The sequence below is a fragment of the Vicia villosa genome, linkage group LG6 (genome assembly GCF_029867415.1).
Source record: "Vicia villosa cultivar HV-30 ecotype Madison, WI linkage group LG6, Vvil1.0, whole genome shotgun sequence".
Taxonomy (NCBI): Eukaryota; Viridiplantae; Streptophyta; class Magnoliopsida; order Fabales; family Fabaceae; genus Vicia; species Vicia villosa.
Genome location: NC_081185.1, coordinates 6,263,271 through 6,281,888, shown reverse-complemented (window position 1 = coordinate 6,281,888; position 18,618 = coordinate 6,263,271). Strand labels below are relative to the sequence as shown.

The following is an 18,618-nucleotide window of genomic DNA, read 5'->3' as shown; positions in this document are numbered from 1 at the left end:
TAATTTTTATTTAGTTTGAGTTTTAAATTGATATGAATAGTGAATTTATATTTTTTGTGATTCTTTGTGCAACAATCATCTTTTTCCGTCGAATTTAGTTTATTATATCTAATGTCGATTGCTTGTTTTCGTTAACCCCTTTTTGAACATATAAATCATTAAATTGGTTTTTAAAATAATCATATGAAATACTATGTTGTATTTAAAATATATATTACACTAATTAATATTTTTCTTGCATTTTGCAACTCATAATTCATTTCATGTTCTTTTATTGTTTTTTTTTTTGACTGGTTTTTATTGTTAAAATCTCTAATACTTCTAGTTTTCGTTCAATTTTTTTTGCATATTTGTTCATTTTCCAAAGCATTAAATTTTGTGCTTTCAAGAATGAATTAATAAAAAAGGAAGTGTTGAATAAAGAACTTGAAATATCGAAGAGATTTTAACCATTAATGAACGTGAGATGAATTGTGAGTAGTAGAATGCTAGAAAAACATTAATTAGTGTAAGTTGTTCTTCAAATATAACACAATTGTTCATATAATTATTTTCCTAACCAATTTTGAAAAGTTATATGTTCATTTAGAGTTTAGTGAAATAAGATATCCACATTTGATTTAATAAACTCAGTAGTGTTTTACCAGTCAGTTTTATATCAAAATCGAGGTGAAAGTCGTTATACCCATTGGAGGAATGTCAAAATCGAAGAGAAAGGTGTTTTCGCCACTTAAGAATTTTAAAAAAAAAAAATCTACCTAGAGATCGAACCCATGTAACTAACACTTTACCCATCAGTTATTTCAAAATCGAAGAATAATGTGGCAAGTTTTCATGACACCCTTCAATAAATTGCTTCTATAACCAAAGTTAAAACCTCTTCGCGTTCAAAATTAAATGAGTTTTTTGTAGTAACGTTTCTAATTTCATACTAAACGGACATGGGAGATCGTTTCGATATTAAATCATAATATATTAAAAATTTAAACAACATTAGATCTACTAACTTTTGATTGTCTTTATTATATTAGGAACCACCTCCACTGTAGTTTTGCTTTCACTCATCTGCGTCACCATCGACTAGGCCATGGTCACCAACTTCATTATCGCGACTCCACCTTCAATCAACCACATGCAAGTGATCGATTGCTAGACCATCGCTCTACGACTCTAACACTATCAATATTCGGCGTCGAGTTTTTGGTTGCTTCACCAGATCTCTACTGTTGATTTTCTCCAATTTAAAAGTATTTTTTTTATGTCATTTGAAGTTTTAAAGTATTTTTTTGTATTTATTATAATTTCTAAAAAATATTTGTATTTAATATTTATTTTATAATATTTTTCTATCTCAACTTATTTATTATTTTAAAGTTTTAAAATCATCTATTAATATTTTCTATTTAAATATATCTTAATTTTTAAAACTACTTTTCCTAATTATTATAAATGAAGACATTTTCTTAAATAAAGTTTATTTTATTGTTAAAATTAATCTAATTAATCTTTTTAAAGAATTGTATAAAATTCTTTTATATTAATTTTGTTTTGATTCAATATTTTATTTTGAGATCAACTAATTTAAGAATCAATCCTACTAAAGACCTACTTAAAATCAAAACAAAAATTGTTGTTATAAATTGTAATTCAATCACGGGACTACGAGTGATGAAGCACACTGTTGTGTTCCCAAGACTTAAAATTTATTATACTTACAATTGGACAAAATAAACTATACTAGTATCTATTAGAATATAATTTTAATTTAAAGTAGAATATTAGAATATACACCGCCGTATAGTAAAAGAGAACAAAGAGAAAATCATTACCAAAACTAGTGCTTATTTGCAAGTTGTCTACCAATGACAGAATCATGTGCCGCCCTTCAGAACTCAACGCATTCTGTATTTAGTAGAGCATGTGAATTCGTATATTAATTCGCATCACAACTTGCAGTATCATACACGTTACTTGAGCTTTTAATTTTGAAGAAAAGGGAGTACATGCATAAATCTAATAAGAAATTAGAGAAAATTCTAATATTACAATAGAAAAAACTCATTATATATATATATATATATATATATATATATATATATATATATATATATATATATATATAAAGTCAGGATTAAATGACATCAAACTATTAAACTTAGTAATATGACACATCCGATAACTCTTCACCTCATGCTCGTATAACAAAATCCACAGTTGTATTGAAAGATATTATTATCATATAGATCACGCCTATAAAATTTCACATCAATAAAAAATTATTTGATATGTTATGATTTTCATGAAGTTTTGTAAGATGTTAGTTTTTATGCATCTTGTTGTCATGTCAATTGATTTCTAAAGGGAACAAGCTAAAATAATAGACTTTTACATACAGATATATTACACAAGCTAACTTAGGGAACAAGCAGACCCTTCGACCACATCATTGTCGAATAGAGAAACTACCCTTCGACCATACTAGAGTTCGGTCCAATATCCCACACAACAGTTTTTAAGTTTCTAAGTTGAAAATGGTTTTATAGTTATTTTGATTCGTGAAAGTAAATGACAAAAAATAAATAACATGGAGTTTAATGGATATTTCAATGTTAATAGTAAGAAAGCTTGTTAGGGGTATATTTCGTAATTGCTTATTTATTATGTATAATTATAGGTCAATATTAAGCTTCTCTACTCAATTATTAATCTCACTACATGTTCATCTCAAATCTAACGCCTATCAGTCTCAATGTTGTGAGATTAATGCATTACTTAATAGTGGATATCTCAATTTATTAACAAACAAAGAGTATTGAGTTCCAATAGTTATAAAGCAGCAAGACTCCACAGCGATCCTACTATAGTACGTGCAAATGTTGAACCTAATCTTATGTTTAGAAATTAGTATCCAATGAATGATAATATTAAATCTTGTAATGATAAGCACCATTCAAATGTCAAATCACACCATGAAAATAACTTTTAGGTAGAAAATCTAAACCACACATTAAGGTTAAATAGTCATCAATATTAAAGTTTGAGTAGACTCGTAGAAAACTCATTGATCTAGTTAATACATAAATATCATGACTACATCTAACCCCTAGCAAATACATTTTTAACTACGCTTACTAATCATAGTTGTATCGGTAATCCTACAAAGTTGAGCTAGGAAGTTTATCAGCCATATCACTTGAGTAACACGTCCACCTTTAGGCTTTATAAATTTTAAGAGGGTTTTTTTTAAATTTTTTATCCTCTTAGAGGAATAATCCCGATAAGTAGATCTTGATTAAATCAAAATCCATAAATAAAACTCGCCAAAATAAGGATTCAAGAACTACCTCTTAAAGCGTGGTTTATCTTTTGATCCAAAACGGTAGAAGATATCAGCGTCTCTATGTTGTCCATGCGAGTGCAAAATGGAAGCGAGGCTAACCGTTTTCAGAGATTGACAAAATTGATAATTAAGATTGCAAGGAAAAGAGCTTCTCTATTTAAAGAGAGCAACTAAAACCCTAATGTTCTTATTTTGGACATCTTCAAAACAATTCTTATCTTATTTAAATAATCTATTTTAATTAAATAAATAGTATTTATATTTAAATAAACTACTTTAATTAAATAAAATAAATTATTAACTAAATTAAATTATATTTAATTTAATCAATTATCAATTCGCATTTATTGAATTAAATCATATTTATTCAATTAAATATTATACGTATTAATGTATTAAACAATTTAAATACTATTAACACATAATTAAATTAAATCTTATTTAATTTAAGGGTTAAATATATGATACCCATGCAATATAGGCGAGTTTTGCTTTATCCCCCTGTAATTTTTTTTTTGATTTCCCACACCCCCCTCTCCGTAATAATTTTTCTTTACACCGTCAGTGAATCATGACCGTTGAATGTTTATTGAAATTTAGTTTTTATTTTAGTTATTTATAAAATAATATTTATGAATGGTTGTGATGTACTGAATGTGTAAAGAATTTTACACCGACAATGCATAGTAATTAATCTTATATATATATATATACATATATATATATATATATATATATATATATATATATATATATACATATATATATATATATATATATATTTATATATATATATATATATATATATATATATATATATATATATATATATATATATATATATATATATATCAAGGGGTGATTAAAAAAAATCTTTTTTATAGGGGTACATTGAATCTCGCCTATATTGCAGGGCGTATTGTATATTTAACCCTTAATTTAATTGCCCATTCCATAATGAGTATTTATGCATATGACTCTGTACATTCTCGTAACGTTGGCAATAATATTAAATTATCTGTTTAATATTATAAATAATAAGTGGTATCAAGCAACACATCACTATTATCCAAATTGATGAGAATGTCATGTGATTTGACATAATCTTTCTATGATAATGATCATGTGTACAATTACCCTTTTACCCTTATATCTATATTGAACACAAGACATAGAATGTGCCACCCTTGTATAGTCCAATATTTTATTCGCTAATCAATTACCCTTTTACGCGCACGTTTTTTTTTATTAAGAAACTTTTCATCACAGTTCCTAAAAAGATCTGAGGTCATAGAATTTGGGTTACAAGCTTCAAATCCCAACATCAATTTTTTTCTTCAATTTTTTAAATAAAAATAAGCATTTTTCCTTTAAAATTTATTTTTATTTAAAAATTAGAACTATAACAATTACGGTTGTTTCATTCAACAGTAGTTATAAGTTCCATATTTGAGTACAGTTGAAGCTTGTAACCATTGTGAAATTTTTTCCACCAAATTAAACCATTACAGGAATTTTATTTCGTTCATAACACACAAGTGTGCCCTACCGAACGAGACGACAACGATCGTGAAATCTTCACCACCTTCATTCAACTTTGAAAACGAATATCTTTTTTGGAAACAAAATCGTCATCCTCTTTGAATTATGGTACAATTCTATTCTCTCTCTCTCTCTTTGAAGCTTCTGAATGTTTATGTTCTTCGTTAGAGTTACTACTTTCTTTTTTTAACACATAAATGATAATGACTTTTGTTGCATTTCGTGAATCAATGGTTTCAGAATTAACATTATCATGTGTATTGTTCATGTTGCAATGTTCATGTGTTATTCATATTTTATGAATATGCTATAGGTTTTGGTGTTTGATATACATATGCATATAATCATATTAGGATGTTCTGTATGTAGCATTAATGTGTCATTCACATTATTCTTTTGGAATAAATTTCAGAATGCAATGGATCATAGTTGGATGAAAGCTAGTAGATTAGGTTCGATGTATGAGAAAGGAGTTCTTGAATTCCTTGAATACGTAGAAAAAAATATTCTCGATAATAATGGTATCTTTTATTGTCTGTTTTATTGTAATGGAATATGTCAAAATTATACAACATGGACTTGGTATGGAGAATTAGATAATAATAGAAAAGCGACGTCACAAATGGATGAAGATGATGAAGATATGGATGATCGTCTAGAAGATATGATTCGTCATATTAGAGATTCATTTTATATGAAAGCACACGTTTACGATACTTTATGTAGCGACAAAGATGCACCTTTATATAAGAGGTGTATCAGGTTTACATGATTGTCTGCATTGTTAAAATTGTTTAATCGAACACAAAAGGTGAGTGGTAGGATAAAAGTTTCACATAATTCTTTGATTTGATGAAATAAATGCTACTAGATGGTATGCAAATGAAAGAAAATGTGATGGAAAAATTCTCCATGTAACTGATTCTTTGCAATGGAAGAAAATTGGTTCATTGTTTCTGGATTTTGGCATTGAGCCAAGAAACCTTAGGCTTGGGCTTACCATTGATGGAATGAACCCCTTTGGTAATATGAGTATTAACCATTCTTCTTGGCATGTTTTTTGCCATGATTTATAACCTATCTCCTTAGTTGAGTATGAATATCACGTATACGATGTTAAGTATGATGATTTCTAGACCAAGACAACCTGGTAACGACATAGATGTTTATCTACGTCCATTACTTGAGGATCGAAAACATTTTTTGGAAAATGGTATTGACGTTGATGATGCATATTCTAGTGAAAAGTTTAAGATGGGTGCAACATTATTTTGCACAATCAACGACTTTCCTGCATATGATAATTTGGCTATATACAATGTCAAAGGACTTAAAGTGTGTCCTATATGTGAATCTAATACCTATTTCACCAGCTTGAGTTTAGAAAAAATACTGTTAGCCTTATGATTTTTAAAGGGAACATGAGTTTGAAATCGCTCATAAACCTTTAAATAGAGATGATGTTCATCAACGATAATAATGCCTTACTGTTGTATTTGGAAAGAATAAATACGGTCATGTTGATAGACGTATTTGTAAAAAGAGATATGTGTTCTTTGATCTTATATATTGACATAGCCTCGATGTAAGACATTGTCTTGATGTGATGCATGTGGAGAAAAATGTGTGTTATAGTTTGATAGGAACACTTATAAACATTCCAGGAAAGACTAAATATAATAAGAATTCCCATTTAGACATGGTAGAGATGTATATATGACAACAGTTGCCTCTAGAAGATAGAGAAAAAATATATTATTTGCATCAGGCATGTCACACTCTATCTAAAAATAAAAATAAAAGTTTTTGCAAGATTTTGCATGGTATCAAAGTTTCCCAAGGTTACTCTTCAAACATTAAGAAACTTGTTTTAATGAAAGATCTCAAGTTAATTGGCTTAAAATCTCATAATTGTCATATCTTGATGCAACAACTTCTATCAGTGGCTATCCTGACATCCTTCCAAAAAAATGTTAGAGTAACTATAAACAGATTGTGCTTATTCTTCAATGTTATATGTAATAAATTTCTTGTTTTCAAAAAATTAGATGAATAAGAAGGTGAGGCTGGAATGGTATTTTGTCAATTGGAGATGTATTTTCCTCCATCATTTTTTGACATTATGGTTAGTTTACTTGTTCATCTAGATAGATATCAGATTTTACTGTCTATTTTATTTAAGGATGTATCATATAAAACGATAAATGAAGATATTTAAAAGACGTACAAAGAATCATCACTAACCGGAAGCTTAAGCTGTCGAGTTTTGATCAAACTATTTGTCGAAAATAGAGTCTATTGGAATGCCAAAGTTTCGTCATGCTGGCATATTTAAAGGTCAGAACCTGCAAACTTATAGAGGAGATGATCAATTGTTCTCAAAGAAAAACACATTCTTCATAGTGATGATAGAGTTTTTAAATTCCTTCCATTCATTCTTATGCAACACAAGTGCCTAATTCTTATAAAGAAGTTGATAGAGATGATCTGCATTCTATTCGTAACGATTATCAAGAAGACATGTGGGAAAATTAACAAGTATTTTATATTCTTCATTCATAACTTATTGTATGTTATAATTTATAATATAATGATGTTATTTTCTAACAACTATTATTATTATTAATTAAAATCATAGGTGTTTAAAGTCAAGACACCAAGAGACAAGACACCAAGATAATAAAATAGTATTATTTGATGTAATGGTGCATACATTGTAGGTTGTTTTGTGACATTTTGGTTTTGATGTAATATACAATTTTTTGTTCCTAATGGAATTGGGTTATTGATGTAACAAAAATCTTGGTCTAATTCAATTCACAAATTGGGGTATTGTTGTTTCTAGTATGATATTCAGGTAAAAAATTTAGGGATTCTATAAACCAGAAAAATATTTATTTAAAAAAAAATAATATCACAACAGTTTTTAATTTGACCGTTGTTATAAGTAGAGAGCTATCCAGAATAACAAAACCTTAGAATGGCGTTGGCTAGGAGTCGAACCCATGACCTATGAATTATTTCACAATGGTTGTTTCCTTCACCCGTTGTTTTAAGTAGTGCTTTATCTAATTTATAACCCCAGTCACACCCGCATTGTGGTAACCAAAATACATACAATCACACGCTACCTAACAACTGACATGCAACCTTCGTTATATGTGTTTCATGACCATCATTATATGTGTTTTTCATAGTAGTGATCGTGGTTTTAGATCGAAGGGTGGTATATACCATTAGCACTATGAGAATAACTTCTGAAACTTACATAACAAACTATGTAGTATTCTCATGGTGGATCAATCCAGTATAAATATTACTCATAACACACCTACGTGAAGACTTGGTATCTCAAATCCATGACCTGTATCCATATAGCAGTTTCTCTGCATTACTTTGTCCTATTTGACAGTAAAACTTGACTACAAATAATTTAAGAATAGCATCCTTATGTTTAATGAGATCTCATGATTAAGTCATACTTAATTGATCATTAAAATGACGAATTATTCTAAGGACTTTATTAGGTCATATACAAATAACATAATAGATTCAATGCCTAATGATAAATAAATATATTAACAAATAATATATATCAAGGTCATGATACAAAAAGAATATAGAACCAATAATGGTTGGCTATTAGGGCTTAGTCCAACAATATGCCATTAGCACTAGAGTTAATTCATACAAACACCACTACAAGACCATTGAGATACTGCCGTGCTATTTTTACGATACTTAAAATCCTCTCCTGGTCAAGGTATCATTATTCCACAACATAATAATCTATAGCTAGTTGGCTACTGTGACTGAGATTGGGCATCATGTCCCATCACCAAAAAGTCCATCTCAGGTTATCTAATGAAACTTGGAAATGCTCCAATATCATGGAATACAAAGAAACTAGCCACATTCTCTCGATCCTCAAGTGAGGCTAAATACCGTGCAATGACCCATGCCACAAGTGAAATACTAGGGAAACGTAATCTGTTAGAGACTCTGCAAGTTCCATGCATCAAACTCACGCTTCTGCATTGTGATAATCAATTAACTCTTCATTTAGCTACAAACCCGGTATTCCATTGAAGAATAAAGTACATTAAAATTGACTGTCATTTTATCAGGGAACAAATATAGTCAAGTGCCATAAGCACAACTTACCTGCCCATCAAACAACAAAATGCTGACATTTTAACTAAGTCCTTAGGCGTGAAAGTTTTTTAAGACCTCATGTTCAAGTTGGGTGTTCATAATCCCCACCCTCCAACTTGAGGGGGATTATTAGAGAAATATTTAATAGTCTGTTATTAGTTTGTTACAATTGATCATATTTTCAATGTTTATTATTAATTTGTTAGAATTGATCCTATTTTTAAGGTTTCTTATTAATGTGATATGGTTAATCCGGCTTTGGCTAATATGCATAAGGATTTTACTTATGCACCATGCATAAGCCTACATAAGCCATTGGATCATGTTTTTAATCTAGTATTGAGTATTGAGTATTAAGTATTGAGTGGGGAGTATTGAGTATTGAGTATTGAGTAATAACAATTGATGTCTAGAGTTTGATCCAATGATCCAAGGGTCCATAATAATCTATGCATGGTGCATAGATTTTTATCTATGCACAGTAACTACACCCTGGTTAATCCTATTTTCAAGCATATGAAGGATAAACCACCAGCCTATATATAAAGGCATATCATTTATCATTGTTCACATTTATTCACTACAAAACTAAGAAGAATAAATTTTGTTTGAATTTAGATGACCAAATATATCTTCATTTTTCCATTAGTATTTGGTATTGTAAAGTAGGGATGGATATGTTTTTTCTAGGGTTAACTTAAGTAAACTTTTGGAAACGTTATTGCTTCCTCTTTCTTTAGTGATATTTTTTCTTAATTTCCCATGTCTTGTAAACCCTTAAAAGTAAGTGTTAGAGAAAATTGTAAAATAAAAACCTTATTACAGTAAACATTAGATAACCCCAATTTGGGAAGAAGAATGAAACCATTATATTCAAAAAGGAAGATAACATTGCCAAACCATTACACAAGTGAAGCAAGTTTTCCATTATGGTATATAAGTGTCTTTGCAACATCATATCATATCACAATTGCAATTTCAGTTGCATTTGCTTGTGTTTTACTATAATATAATGGTTCGCAGCGTAATCTTAACTGCGATCCCAATTTAAAACCATATAATTTACAATTCGAACAAGCATCAACATCACAACCAAAAATTCGGCTGGATTTTGCTCGTATTTTACTAAATATAAAGCTTCGCGGTGTAATTTTTATCGCGAGGACTAAGTAAAACCAAGTATTTTATTTTTTCGCAAAATGAACAAATCTAGAAAACTTGAGCATGATCATCTCCACAACCTAATACTATTTTCTCAGGACAACTAGCTTCATCAAGAAGCCATTTCTCAAGCAAAGAAAACGGCATTATTTCCGAACCAACGTCTGGCTTACTTTCATCTTGTAAAACAGTTGCCTCCGGTGACAACGACCGATGAGAGAATTCCGAATTCGACGAATCCAAAGACTCGAAACCAAACAAAGACTCAAATGTCTCAGACAACACTTCACCCTTTGTTCCACTACTAGAAGCAGTATCATTATTCCCAACAGAAACAAAGTTATTGAACGAATTCTGCGTCACGGCCGAAGTACTACTTCTCGAAGATTTTATCGGGTTTTTCATCCAACCTTTAAGTAACCTAGCAATGTTATCAGCACTTGAAGCATAGCAAAAAGATTGAGCTGATTCTTTAGTGGAAGTACTATTAGAAGGGTTTGAAGCAGAAAAATTACAAGAAGCTATTTTCTGTGGTGAAAGTGCTTCTGTAAGTGCTTTTTTCGCCATTTGAATATCGGTTTGAAGCCTTCTTTCCCATTGGCCTCTTGGAATCCTTTGAGCTGGTGAAAATTCTTCATCTGCAAAATTGTTTTCTGAATTGTTTCCGGTTTGTAATTTCTTGAGCTTCTTTTTCAAATGAGTGTTCCAATAGTTTTTTATGTCATTGTCTGTTCTTTGTGGAAGGTAGGATGCTATTGCAGCCCATCTGTGGTATAATCAATGTGATCATCAGTTAGCCATGTGAACATTAAATAAGCTACCAAAAACACTACTAAAAATAGTTAAATTAATTTTAAGAATTTCAAAAGAATAAAAAACATGAAATTTCCCTCTAAATTCGTTGGAAAATTAATTTTCCGTCAATTTGGTATTAACAAAAGAATTTAGAAAGAAAAATATTTGAAAATTTTTTTTAATCTGTTATTAAATATAGTGGAGGAAAATTTTATTTTTGAATTTTCCATTTATTTACATAAAATAAATTAAATACTAAAAAAAGTTAATAACAAATCTTCAAAATTTTCTAGTATAGTACTTAAGAATTTGGTTAAAAAGTATATTAGTAAAAATTTATATTAAAAAAAATTAGAAACAAAAAAAAAATATATGAAACTTGAACTTACTCCATAACTAAATTTTGGTTTTTCAAAATATGGCATACCTCCTTAATTTGAAAGAAAAAATAGGAAACTTGAACTTAGTCCATAATTAAATTTAGTTTTTTCAAAATATGGTAGACCTCCCTAATTAGAAATTTCAGTAATCTTTCTGCAATAGTTTCTCTTTATAATTCAATTTAATGAAGAAATTGGAAACATATTTTACTTATTCATTTTATATAAATTTCTATCTAGTTTATTTATTTTATAGTAAATTATGAAGAAATTATATTTACATACCTATTTCCTAGAAGATCTTGGAGATGGATAATCATCTTCTCTTCTTGCTCAGTGAAATTACCCCTTTTGATTCCTGGCCTTAAGTAATTAGTCCATCTAAGTCTACAACTCTTGCTGCATCTTGTTAACCCTAAAAAATTAAACCATAAAAATCAAATAAATTAATCACTTCCCAATCCTTATATTTAAAAAAACATAAATAAATACATAATTCATTTCAGATCTATCTAGTTCAATTATCAATTCATGATCAACAAAAAAAAAATCAATGAAGTTTGAAAAGTTAGGAATTATATGAACCTGTTTTTGTAGGAACAGCCCTCCAATTTCCAGGACCATGTTCTTGTATATAAGTAACAAGTATGATATCTTCTTCAGGTGTCCATGGTCCTTTCTTAACACCTTCTTTGTCACAACATGGTGGTCTTCCCATGTTTCTTTGTTTTGTTTTACAACACTTTTGTTGTTGTTACTAATTTCTAAAACCCTTTATCTTTCTCTCCCTCTTCTCTTTTGTTTTTCTTTCACTAAAGTCTCTTGACTTAAAAGGTTTCTAAAGGCAAGTGTCCAAGCCTTACCTTTGCTTGATGTACATTTATAGCTAAAAAAAGTAAACAAAAGGGTATGGTACTAGTGTGTATATTTAGAAGGATAAGATTGTCTACATTCAAAGTTTTGGCGCATTAATGTAATCGATATGTATTTCATTGTTTAATCTTGATCAGACGGTCTGTATTTTAAGTTTGATATTATTTTATTTTAATAAAAAATAATACTTTAATGAAGAATGCATCGCTCCATCCTCATGGTATGGAAAATTTTAGGTGAGTTAGACTTTAGATTTATCACGGTTAGAACGAGTCTTAAAATTCAAAAAAGTGTTTACGAAGATATTTATGTAACATTCACTAAAAAGATCTTCACATTGGCGCTTAATTTAAGTTAAAGGATCATAAATATGTTAATTGCATGAATGCGTCAAATTTTTTATCACAAACGATTTGATTTCATAAGTAGCCTAACCGAGGTTGTTTGAATTTCCAAGCTTGACGTATTATCATAGTCAACAAGGTTTTATAAGGTGTCCGTTATCGCAAAAACGACCGCGACGAAATGGTATCGAAAAACGTTGATACGGATACCATTATTTACTATTTTATGATAAAAAATATATTGTGATCAATTCACATCGCAATAACTGCAATTAGAAACACAACCTCTGCATTTACCAAAATCGCAAAAATATTTAGGCAATCGCGACTGTTATTTAAAACCCTAGAGTTGGTATCTTTGTGCCTTTTGGATCATGATAGGATAGTTCATATTTTACAATGTATATTTTATTAAAAAATTAAAAATATATTATGAAAAAATGAGCAGTTTGATCTCGATCAAACGATCATAAATATACCGACTACATGAATGCTTCAAAAGTTTTACTGCAGCCAATCTACTTCCCTGTTAGGATGAGATTAGAAATTGACTTAAAAAAGTACTCAGAAATCAAAGAGCAAGAGTCAAAATTTGACAGCAAAGAGCAATAACTACATGGAAGAAAAATAAAAGCAAAATTATTTACTATAGCATGTTATGTACCACTCAAAACCGCGTAGAGCATTGAATGTGAATCTATATATACACTCAAGAAAGCTATATTTTATTTCAGCTATTTAAAGTTTCTATAAATTAACACAAACATATCATTAAATGAAAATTTGAGATAAAGCTGACTTTTTGCCAAAAAGCTAAATAAGCTATCAACATTATGTCTTTCAATTTGCGTGGCTGGTGTTCTCAATGAATAGGCCCTTTCTGGATGCTTTAACATGTCTATAAAATCAATTAATTGCATTTATATTTTGTTAATTGGATAGTGACCAAAACTGCCACCATTACTTCCTTAGAAAGGGATTGCTTTGCATTATTAAGTCATAGTACTATTACAATTAATTCTTTTTTTTTTTTGGAAGGTTACTATTGAATAAAATTCTTAAATCTTTCTTCATACAACTATGTGAATGTATGAGTAATATACGGTGTACTTAGCAGGTTTAATTTTTTTTTTTTTGTAAAGAATGTTTTAGATTTGAAGTGTATCACCATGCAATGTTAATAAAAACTCTGAAGATTAGACTATGTTTGGGAGTTTGGAGGGGAGGGGAGGGAAGGGGAGGACTTTGAAAAATAGGAAGTAATGAGTGAAAAGAATAAAAAGATTTTGGGTAGTAGGATTTTTGAGGGTTTGATTTTATTCATAACACCAAAAATCCCATAAAATGGGGGAACTCAAAAATTGTATTGAGGAAGGGTTTTGGAGGGCTTATATAAATTTTTCAAATATCTTTTAGGTTGTTATACTATTTTGAAAATTAAAAATTTTGTAATGATAATGATTCTTTTATCATTCTAAACAAAATCATTTTTTTCAAAAATGTCAAATATCACTACAACGCGCAAGGCTTTTCACAGCGCTTTTTTTGGCCTTTAACAGCGCTTTAAAGCGCTGCCAAAGCCAGCGCTGGCGTAGGCTACGAAAGCGCTTTTAAAAGCGCTCTGGTAGACCCCCCCCTTTAAGAGCGCTTTCCTGTAAAAAGCGCTCTTGTAGGACCCCCTATAAGAGCGCTTTCCTGGAAAAAGCGCTCTGGTAGACCCCCCTTTAAGAGCGCTTCTTAGTAAAAGCGCTGGCAAAGACCAGTAAAAAAGCAAAAAAAATTAAAAAATTACGCAGCATACAAAAGCGCTTTTGGAAAAGCGCTCTGGTAGGCCCCCCTATGAGAGCGCTTTTTCCAGAAAAAGCGCTCTCATAGGGGGGCCTACCAGAGCGCTTTTCCAAAAGCGCTTTTGTATGCTGCGTAATTTTTTAATTTTTTTTGCTTATTTACTGGTCTTTGCCAGCGCTTTTACTAAGAAGCGCTCTAGTATGTGGACCTTTAAGAGCGCTTTTTAGAAGCGCTGTAGTTGCTAAATGAGGTATTTTTATGTGCAGCCTATAATTTAATCCTCCCAGTCGACCTGTAATGTTTTCGACCTGTAATATTTTCGACCTGTAATATATTTTCGACCTGTAATATATTTTCGACTATATTATTTCAGCCATCAGTAAGACAATATATATACTAATATATACCATTATAATATCCAAAATTATATATATACATCATTACAAAATTATATATATACATCATTACAAAATCAACAATATTATAGTTCAAATCTGCATGAAAAATAGCTTAATATAAAATTGACACAATTCCTCTTTGATTTCTTCTAACTTTAGCTTCGAGTACCCAGCAGCACGGAATTCGTCAAGGTACTATAAAACAAAAACATAATATGAATAATATATTTAGGTAAATGTAATAAATTATATGAAATTATCTTAAGTTATAACTTTATACCGTGGGAGGAATCTCTAATTGATTCGCCTGAATGATTTCTTTCATAAACCTCAATACAAAGTATCCGCAGTCTGAACTGTTACGCTGTAGCGGACACTACATAGAAAAACAAATAAGATTCTATATAAGTTGTCTTGTTTTACCAAGTAGCATAAATATTATAAGCAAATTTGTGAAAAGTAATGTACCTGCACTTCGATCCAGGTGATGTTGTTTGATTTAGTCCGGGATACCTGTGCGTCCCGTTGACTACGGAATACTTGTATTGATCTAATTAACAAATATATAAAAGCATATGTTTAGATCAATCCCACAAATAAGTAAATATATAAATATACACGAATATATATTTAGAACGATCCCACTTACAAATCAACGATTTCCTTCATGGCCGGATAATTGGTCCATTCACCCTTTACCGAATTCAGATAATACACGACTTCCCTTATCGGGTTGATAGCAAGCAGCAACCAGTGTGCTCTATAAATTAAAACAATAGGTTATATGAAAATATTGCTATACACTAAAGAAACAGAGATTAGATGAATAAAGAATGAGAAACTAACCCTACTGGTCGGGTATTATACGCCCAAAGATGCAGACATTCTGTATTGCCGGTGGACATGAATCTATCGACTAAGCGCTGTCTAACAGATTCCGGATCCGAAACAATTTCCATTCCGCTACAATGGGCGGAAGACACGAACCGGAATCTGTTAGACAATGCAGTCCCGCGCAACACTCTGTCATACAACAACCTTAAATAAAAACATAATAAACATTAGATTCTTTTCATTGAAAAAGTGTAAATAAATTATATTGTGGGACTAATTAAATAATATATCGGATGAGTGAATATTACCGGATGTATGAATGCATATTACTGACGCCTAGTTGATCTTGGTTAAAAATCTCTTGCAAGTCATCAATTGTAATATGTGACTTGAACTCAATACCGAAGACACTTTCATCCATATCGATTTCCCGTAAAGCACCATCCTTCATATCGGACATATCAACCATTGTTGCGAGTGTCGCCCGGTATCGAGGCACAAAAGCACCGCCTTTTCTTGCCGCTTGCTTCGGAGGACCACTGGGTGGTACACTACGAACCTGCTGCGTCACTTGTTGTGACTCCCGAGCGGATGCCTAAAAATCATATAAGTTAGGTAAAATATAAAATCATGCATATTTTGATTCAGATTATATATTAACACTTTAAATGTACCTCTTTTAGCGATGCAACAGACTCCTCCTCCTGTAAAATCCCTTTACCCTTAATTGCGGGTTTTATAGGAGCAATCTAAAAATAAAATGTAAAACATAATTAATAAACGGTTTAGAATTGACATTCGAAAACTAAATGATTCATAATCGTTTTCAATTTACCTCATCACTAATGGTAATGAGCTCCGAGGGCCATGCAACAAACGATCCTATTGCATCTCGCAGCAATGTCGTCTCTGAGACCATGTCAGGTACCGGTAGAATCGCATCACGATCTAATACAACATCCACCGATACTTTCAGGTGTCCATCCGGGAGCGGTCTGTGGTGAAGTAAATCTCCCGAAGTGTTGTGCACTTTTCCCTTGCCAACTAGTCGATAATTCGGTTCCGATAAGTATAGTTGGCAAGATGAAATGCCCTAAACCAAAAGTAAATATAAAGTCATTATCATTAATAAAATAGAACAATTTAAAAGGAAAAAAAATTATAATTACCTCGGGAAATTTCCTTTGATAGTTGATACTAGCCTTATCACTAGTTTCTTTCACCGATGAAGTGTTGCACTTTTCTCTCATATACACTTCTTTATCTCTTTGCAATTCAGAGACTTGTGCTTGCAATTCCGCCAACTTTTGCAACACTTCTTCATTTGAAGGATTTCTTCTCCTAGGACTCTTGTAAAAAGAGGTTGGAGTCACACCATGACCCTTACCCCTCACCCGACCGGGATACTCGGGAGCATCTAGTACTCTACTAAGTACGCTCTCCTCACCGGTGGATGCCGATTGCGACAAGGTCTCCTGTAATTCATTTACATTTAAATAATTATTAGTGGAGATAAAAAGTCATTTATATATTAAAAAACATTTGATTTAATTAAAGACACAGTATTATACTTACACATTCAGTATAAACTCTCTGAACATCGGGATCGACAGCGTGATTCTTGCCCACACGAGCTTCCTTCCACAACACATGTACAGGAAGTGAAGCTTCCTCACTTTTACTCTCCTCCAACTATGCATTGACACAAACGATAAAATCGTCAATTAAAACATGCACATGTAGACAATTAATTAAATCGAATTTCTATTTACTTACAATTTTATCCTCTAAGCGTGCATATCCCAAACGCCCTTTTTTGTATGGATACGCGGGTTTGGATGCTCTCTCCCTATTCGTGGCACTCTTTTTCTGAAAAGCTTCATCTCTTTGCTTTACAAACTCAGCCCAATCTGCTTCATCAATGAAGGTCGCATACTTTGTTGGCCGTCCCGGTGCATCTTTAAGAAATTTTCCATCTTTATCCTTAAGATAGGTGTTTGTCAAAAAACTTTTCCACCCTCTATATCTCTTGCCGGCCAAACTAAGTATGTAGCTTTTACGTTCATCTGGTATCTCAAAAGTCCTCTGCAAAAAAACGTACGCATAGTGTGTTAGTATAAATAATTTAAACAATTTATCGTCAAGATAATAACAACAATTAACCATATATGATATATACCTGAAGCTCTTCCCAAATCGCTTGTTTTTTCTCCTCCAATTCTAAATTTTTCGTTTTCGATTTCCAGGTAGCTATGGAGACCGGAATATGCATACGGACAAGTGTACCAATATAACTTGTCAACTTTGCAGAATTAGGACCAATTGGTTGTTTATCAGAATTCCATTCCAATCGGTATACTAATCCTTGGTCTCTATGTCGTATGATACTCCTCATAATAGTGATGCCTCGTGCAACCTCTTTTGCTTCAGTATCAGGTGGAGCATTTGTATCCGAAGCAACTCTTTCTTGTGAGTTTTCTTGTAAGTTTTCAGGTGGGTTTTCAGGTGGAGCATCTCTATCTGAAGCCATTGAACCTGTATCAAACAAACTAAAGCACATTAGTACACTATTAATAAGCTAACAATCTATACAAGTCAAATGGAAGTCAAACCATGCATGTACAAGTAAATCGGAAACGAAATCGGTACAAATCAAAATAAGCGTAAAAAAGAAAGTTATCGGAATTGAACGAAATTTACATGGCTATGGTAAAACGTCGCCACGGACTCAAAAACAAAGTCGGTTTTCCGAAATTCAGACCCTAAGCCCGACTTTTGATTACGGGCAGAAGCAAAACCGATAAAAAAATAGTCCCGAAATGTAAAGATAAGTGCATGAGCAGCTCCGGAATCGTCAAAATAGTATAGTTACATGTAAAGAAGTCAACAAGCGGATACATGGTTCAAAAGTTATGTACAAAACGAGAATATGCACCAAATTGAATAAAACAAATTAGTCGGACTATGTATACTATTACCTTTATCACTAACGTCTCTTTCTTTTCTTG

The 18,618-nt window shown here is 31.2% G+C and overlaps 1 protein-coding gene across 1 annotated transcript; it reads right to left on the bottom strand.

Moving 5' to 3' along the window:
- Positions 1 to 10,001: 10,001 nt before the first annotated feature.
- LOC131608817 (myb-related protein 306-like) lies at positions 10,002 to 12,237 on the bottom strand. Its single transcript, XM_058880384.1, has 3 exons — positions 11,959 to 12,237; positions 11,659 to 11,788; positions 10,002 to 10,964 (listed from the first exon to the last, which is right to left on the bottom strand). The coding sequence occupies exons 1-3, from the start codon at positions 12,089 to 12,091 to the stop codon at positions 10,247 to 10,249; spliced, it is 981 nt and encodes a 326-aa protein (XP_058736367.1). The 5' UTR covers positions 12,092 to 12,237; the 3' UTR covers positions 10,002 to 10,246.
- Positions 12,238 to 18,618: the final 6,381 nt, after the last annotated feature.

Bases quoted from the DNA above. Each gene is read 5' to 3' on its own strand.
- LOC131608817 (XM_058880384.1), bottom strand. From the start codon at position 12,091: ATGGGAAGACCACCATGTTGTGACAAAGAAGGTGTTAAGAAAGGACCA. The intron at 11,789-11,958 runs GTTCATATAATT...TTAATTTTTTAG, and splicing joins GGCTGTTCCTACAAAAACAG to GGTTAACAAGATGCAGCAAG. The intron at 10,965-11,658 runs GTATGTAAATAT...ATTATACCACAG, and splicing joins CAAGATCTTCTAGGAAATAG to ATGGGCTGCAATAGCATCCT.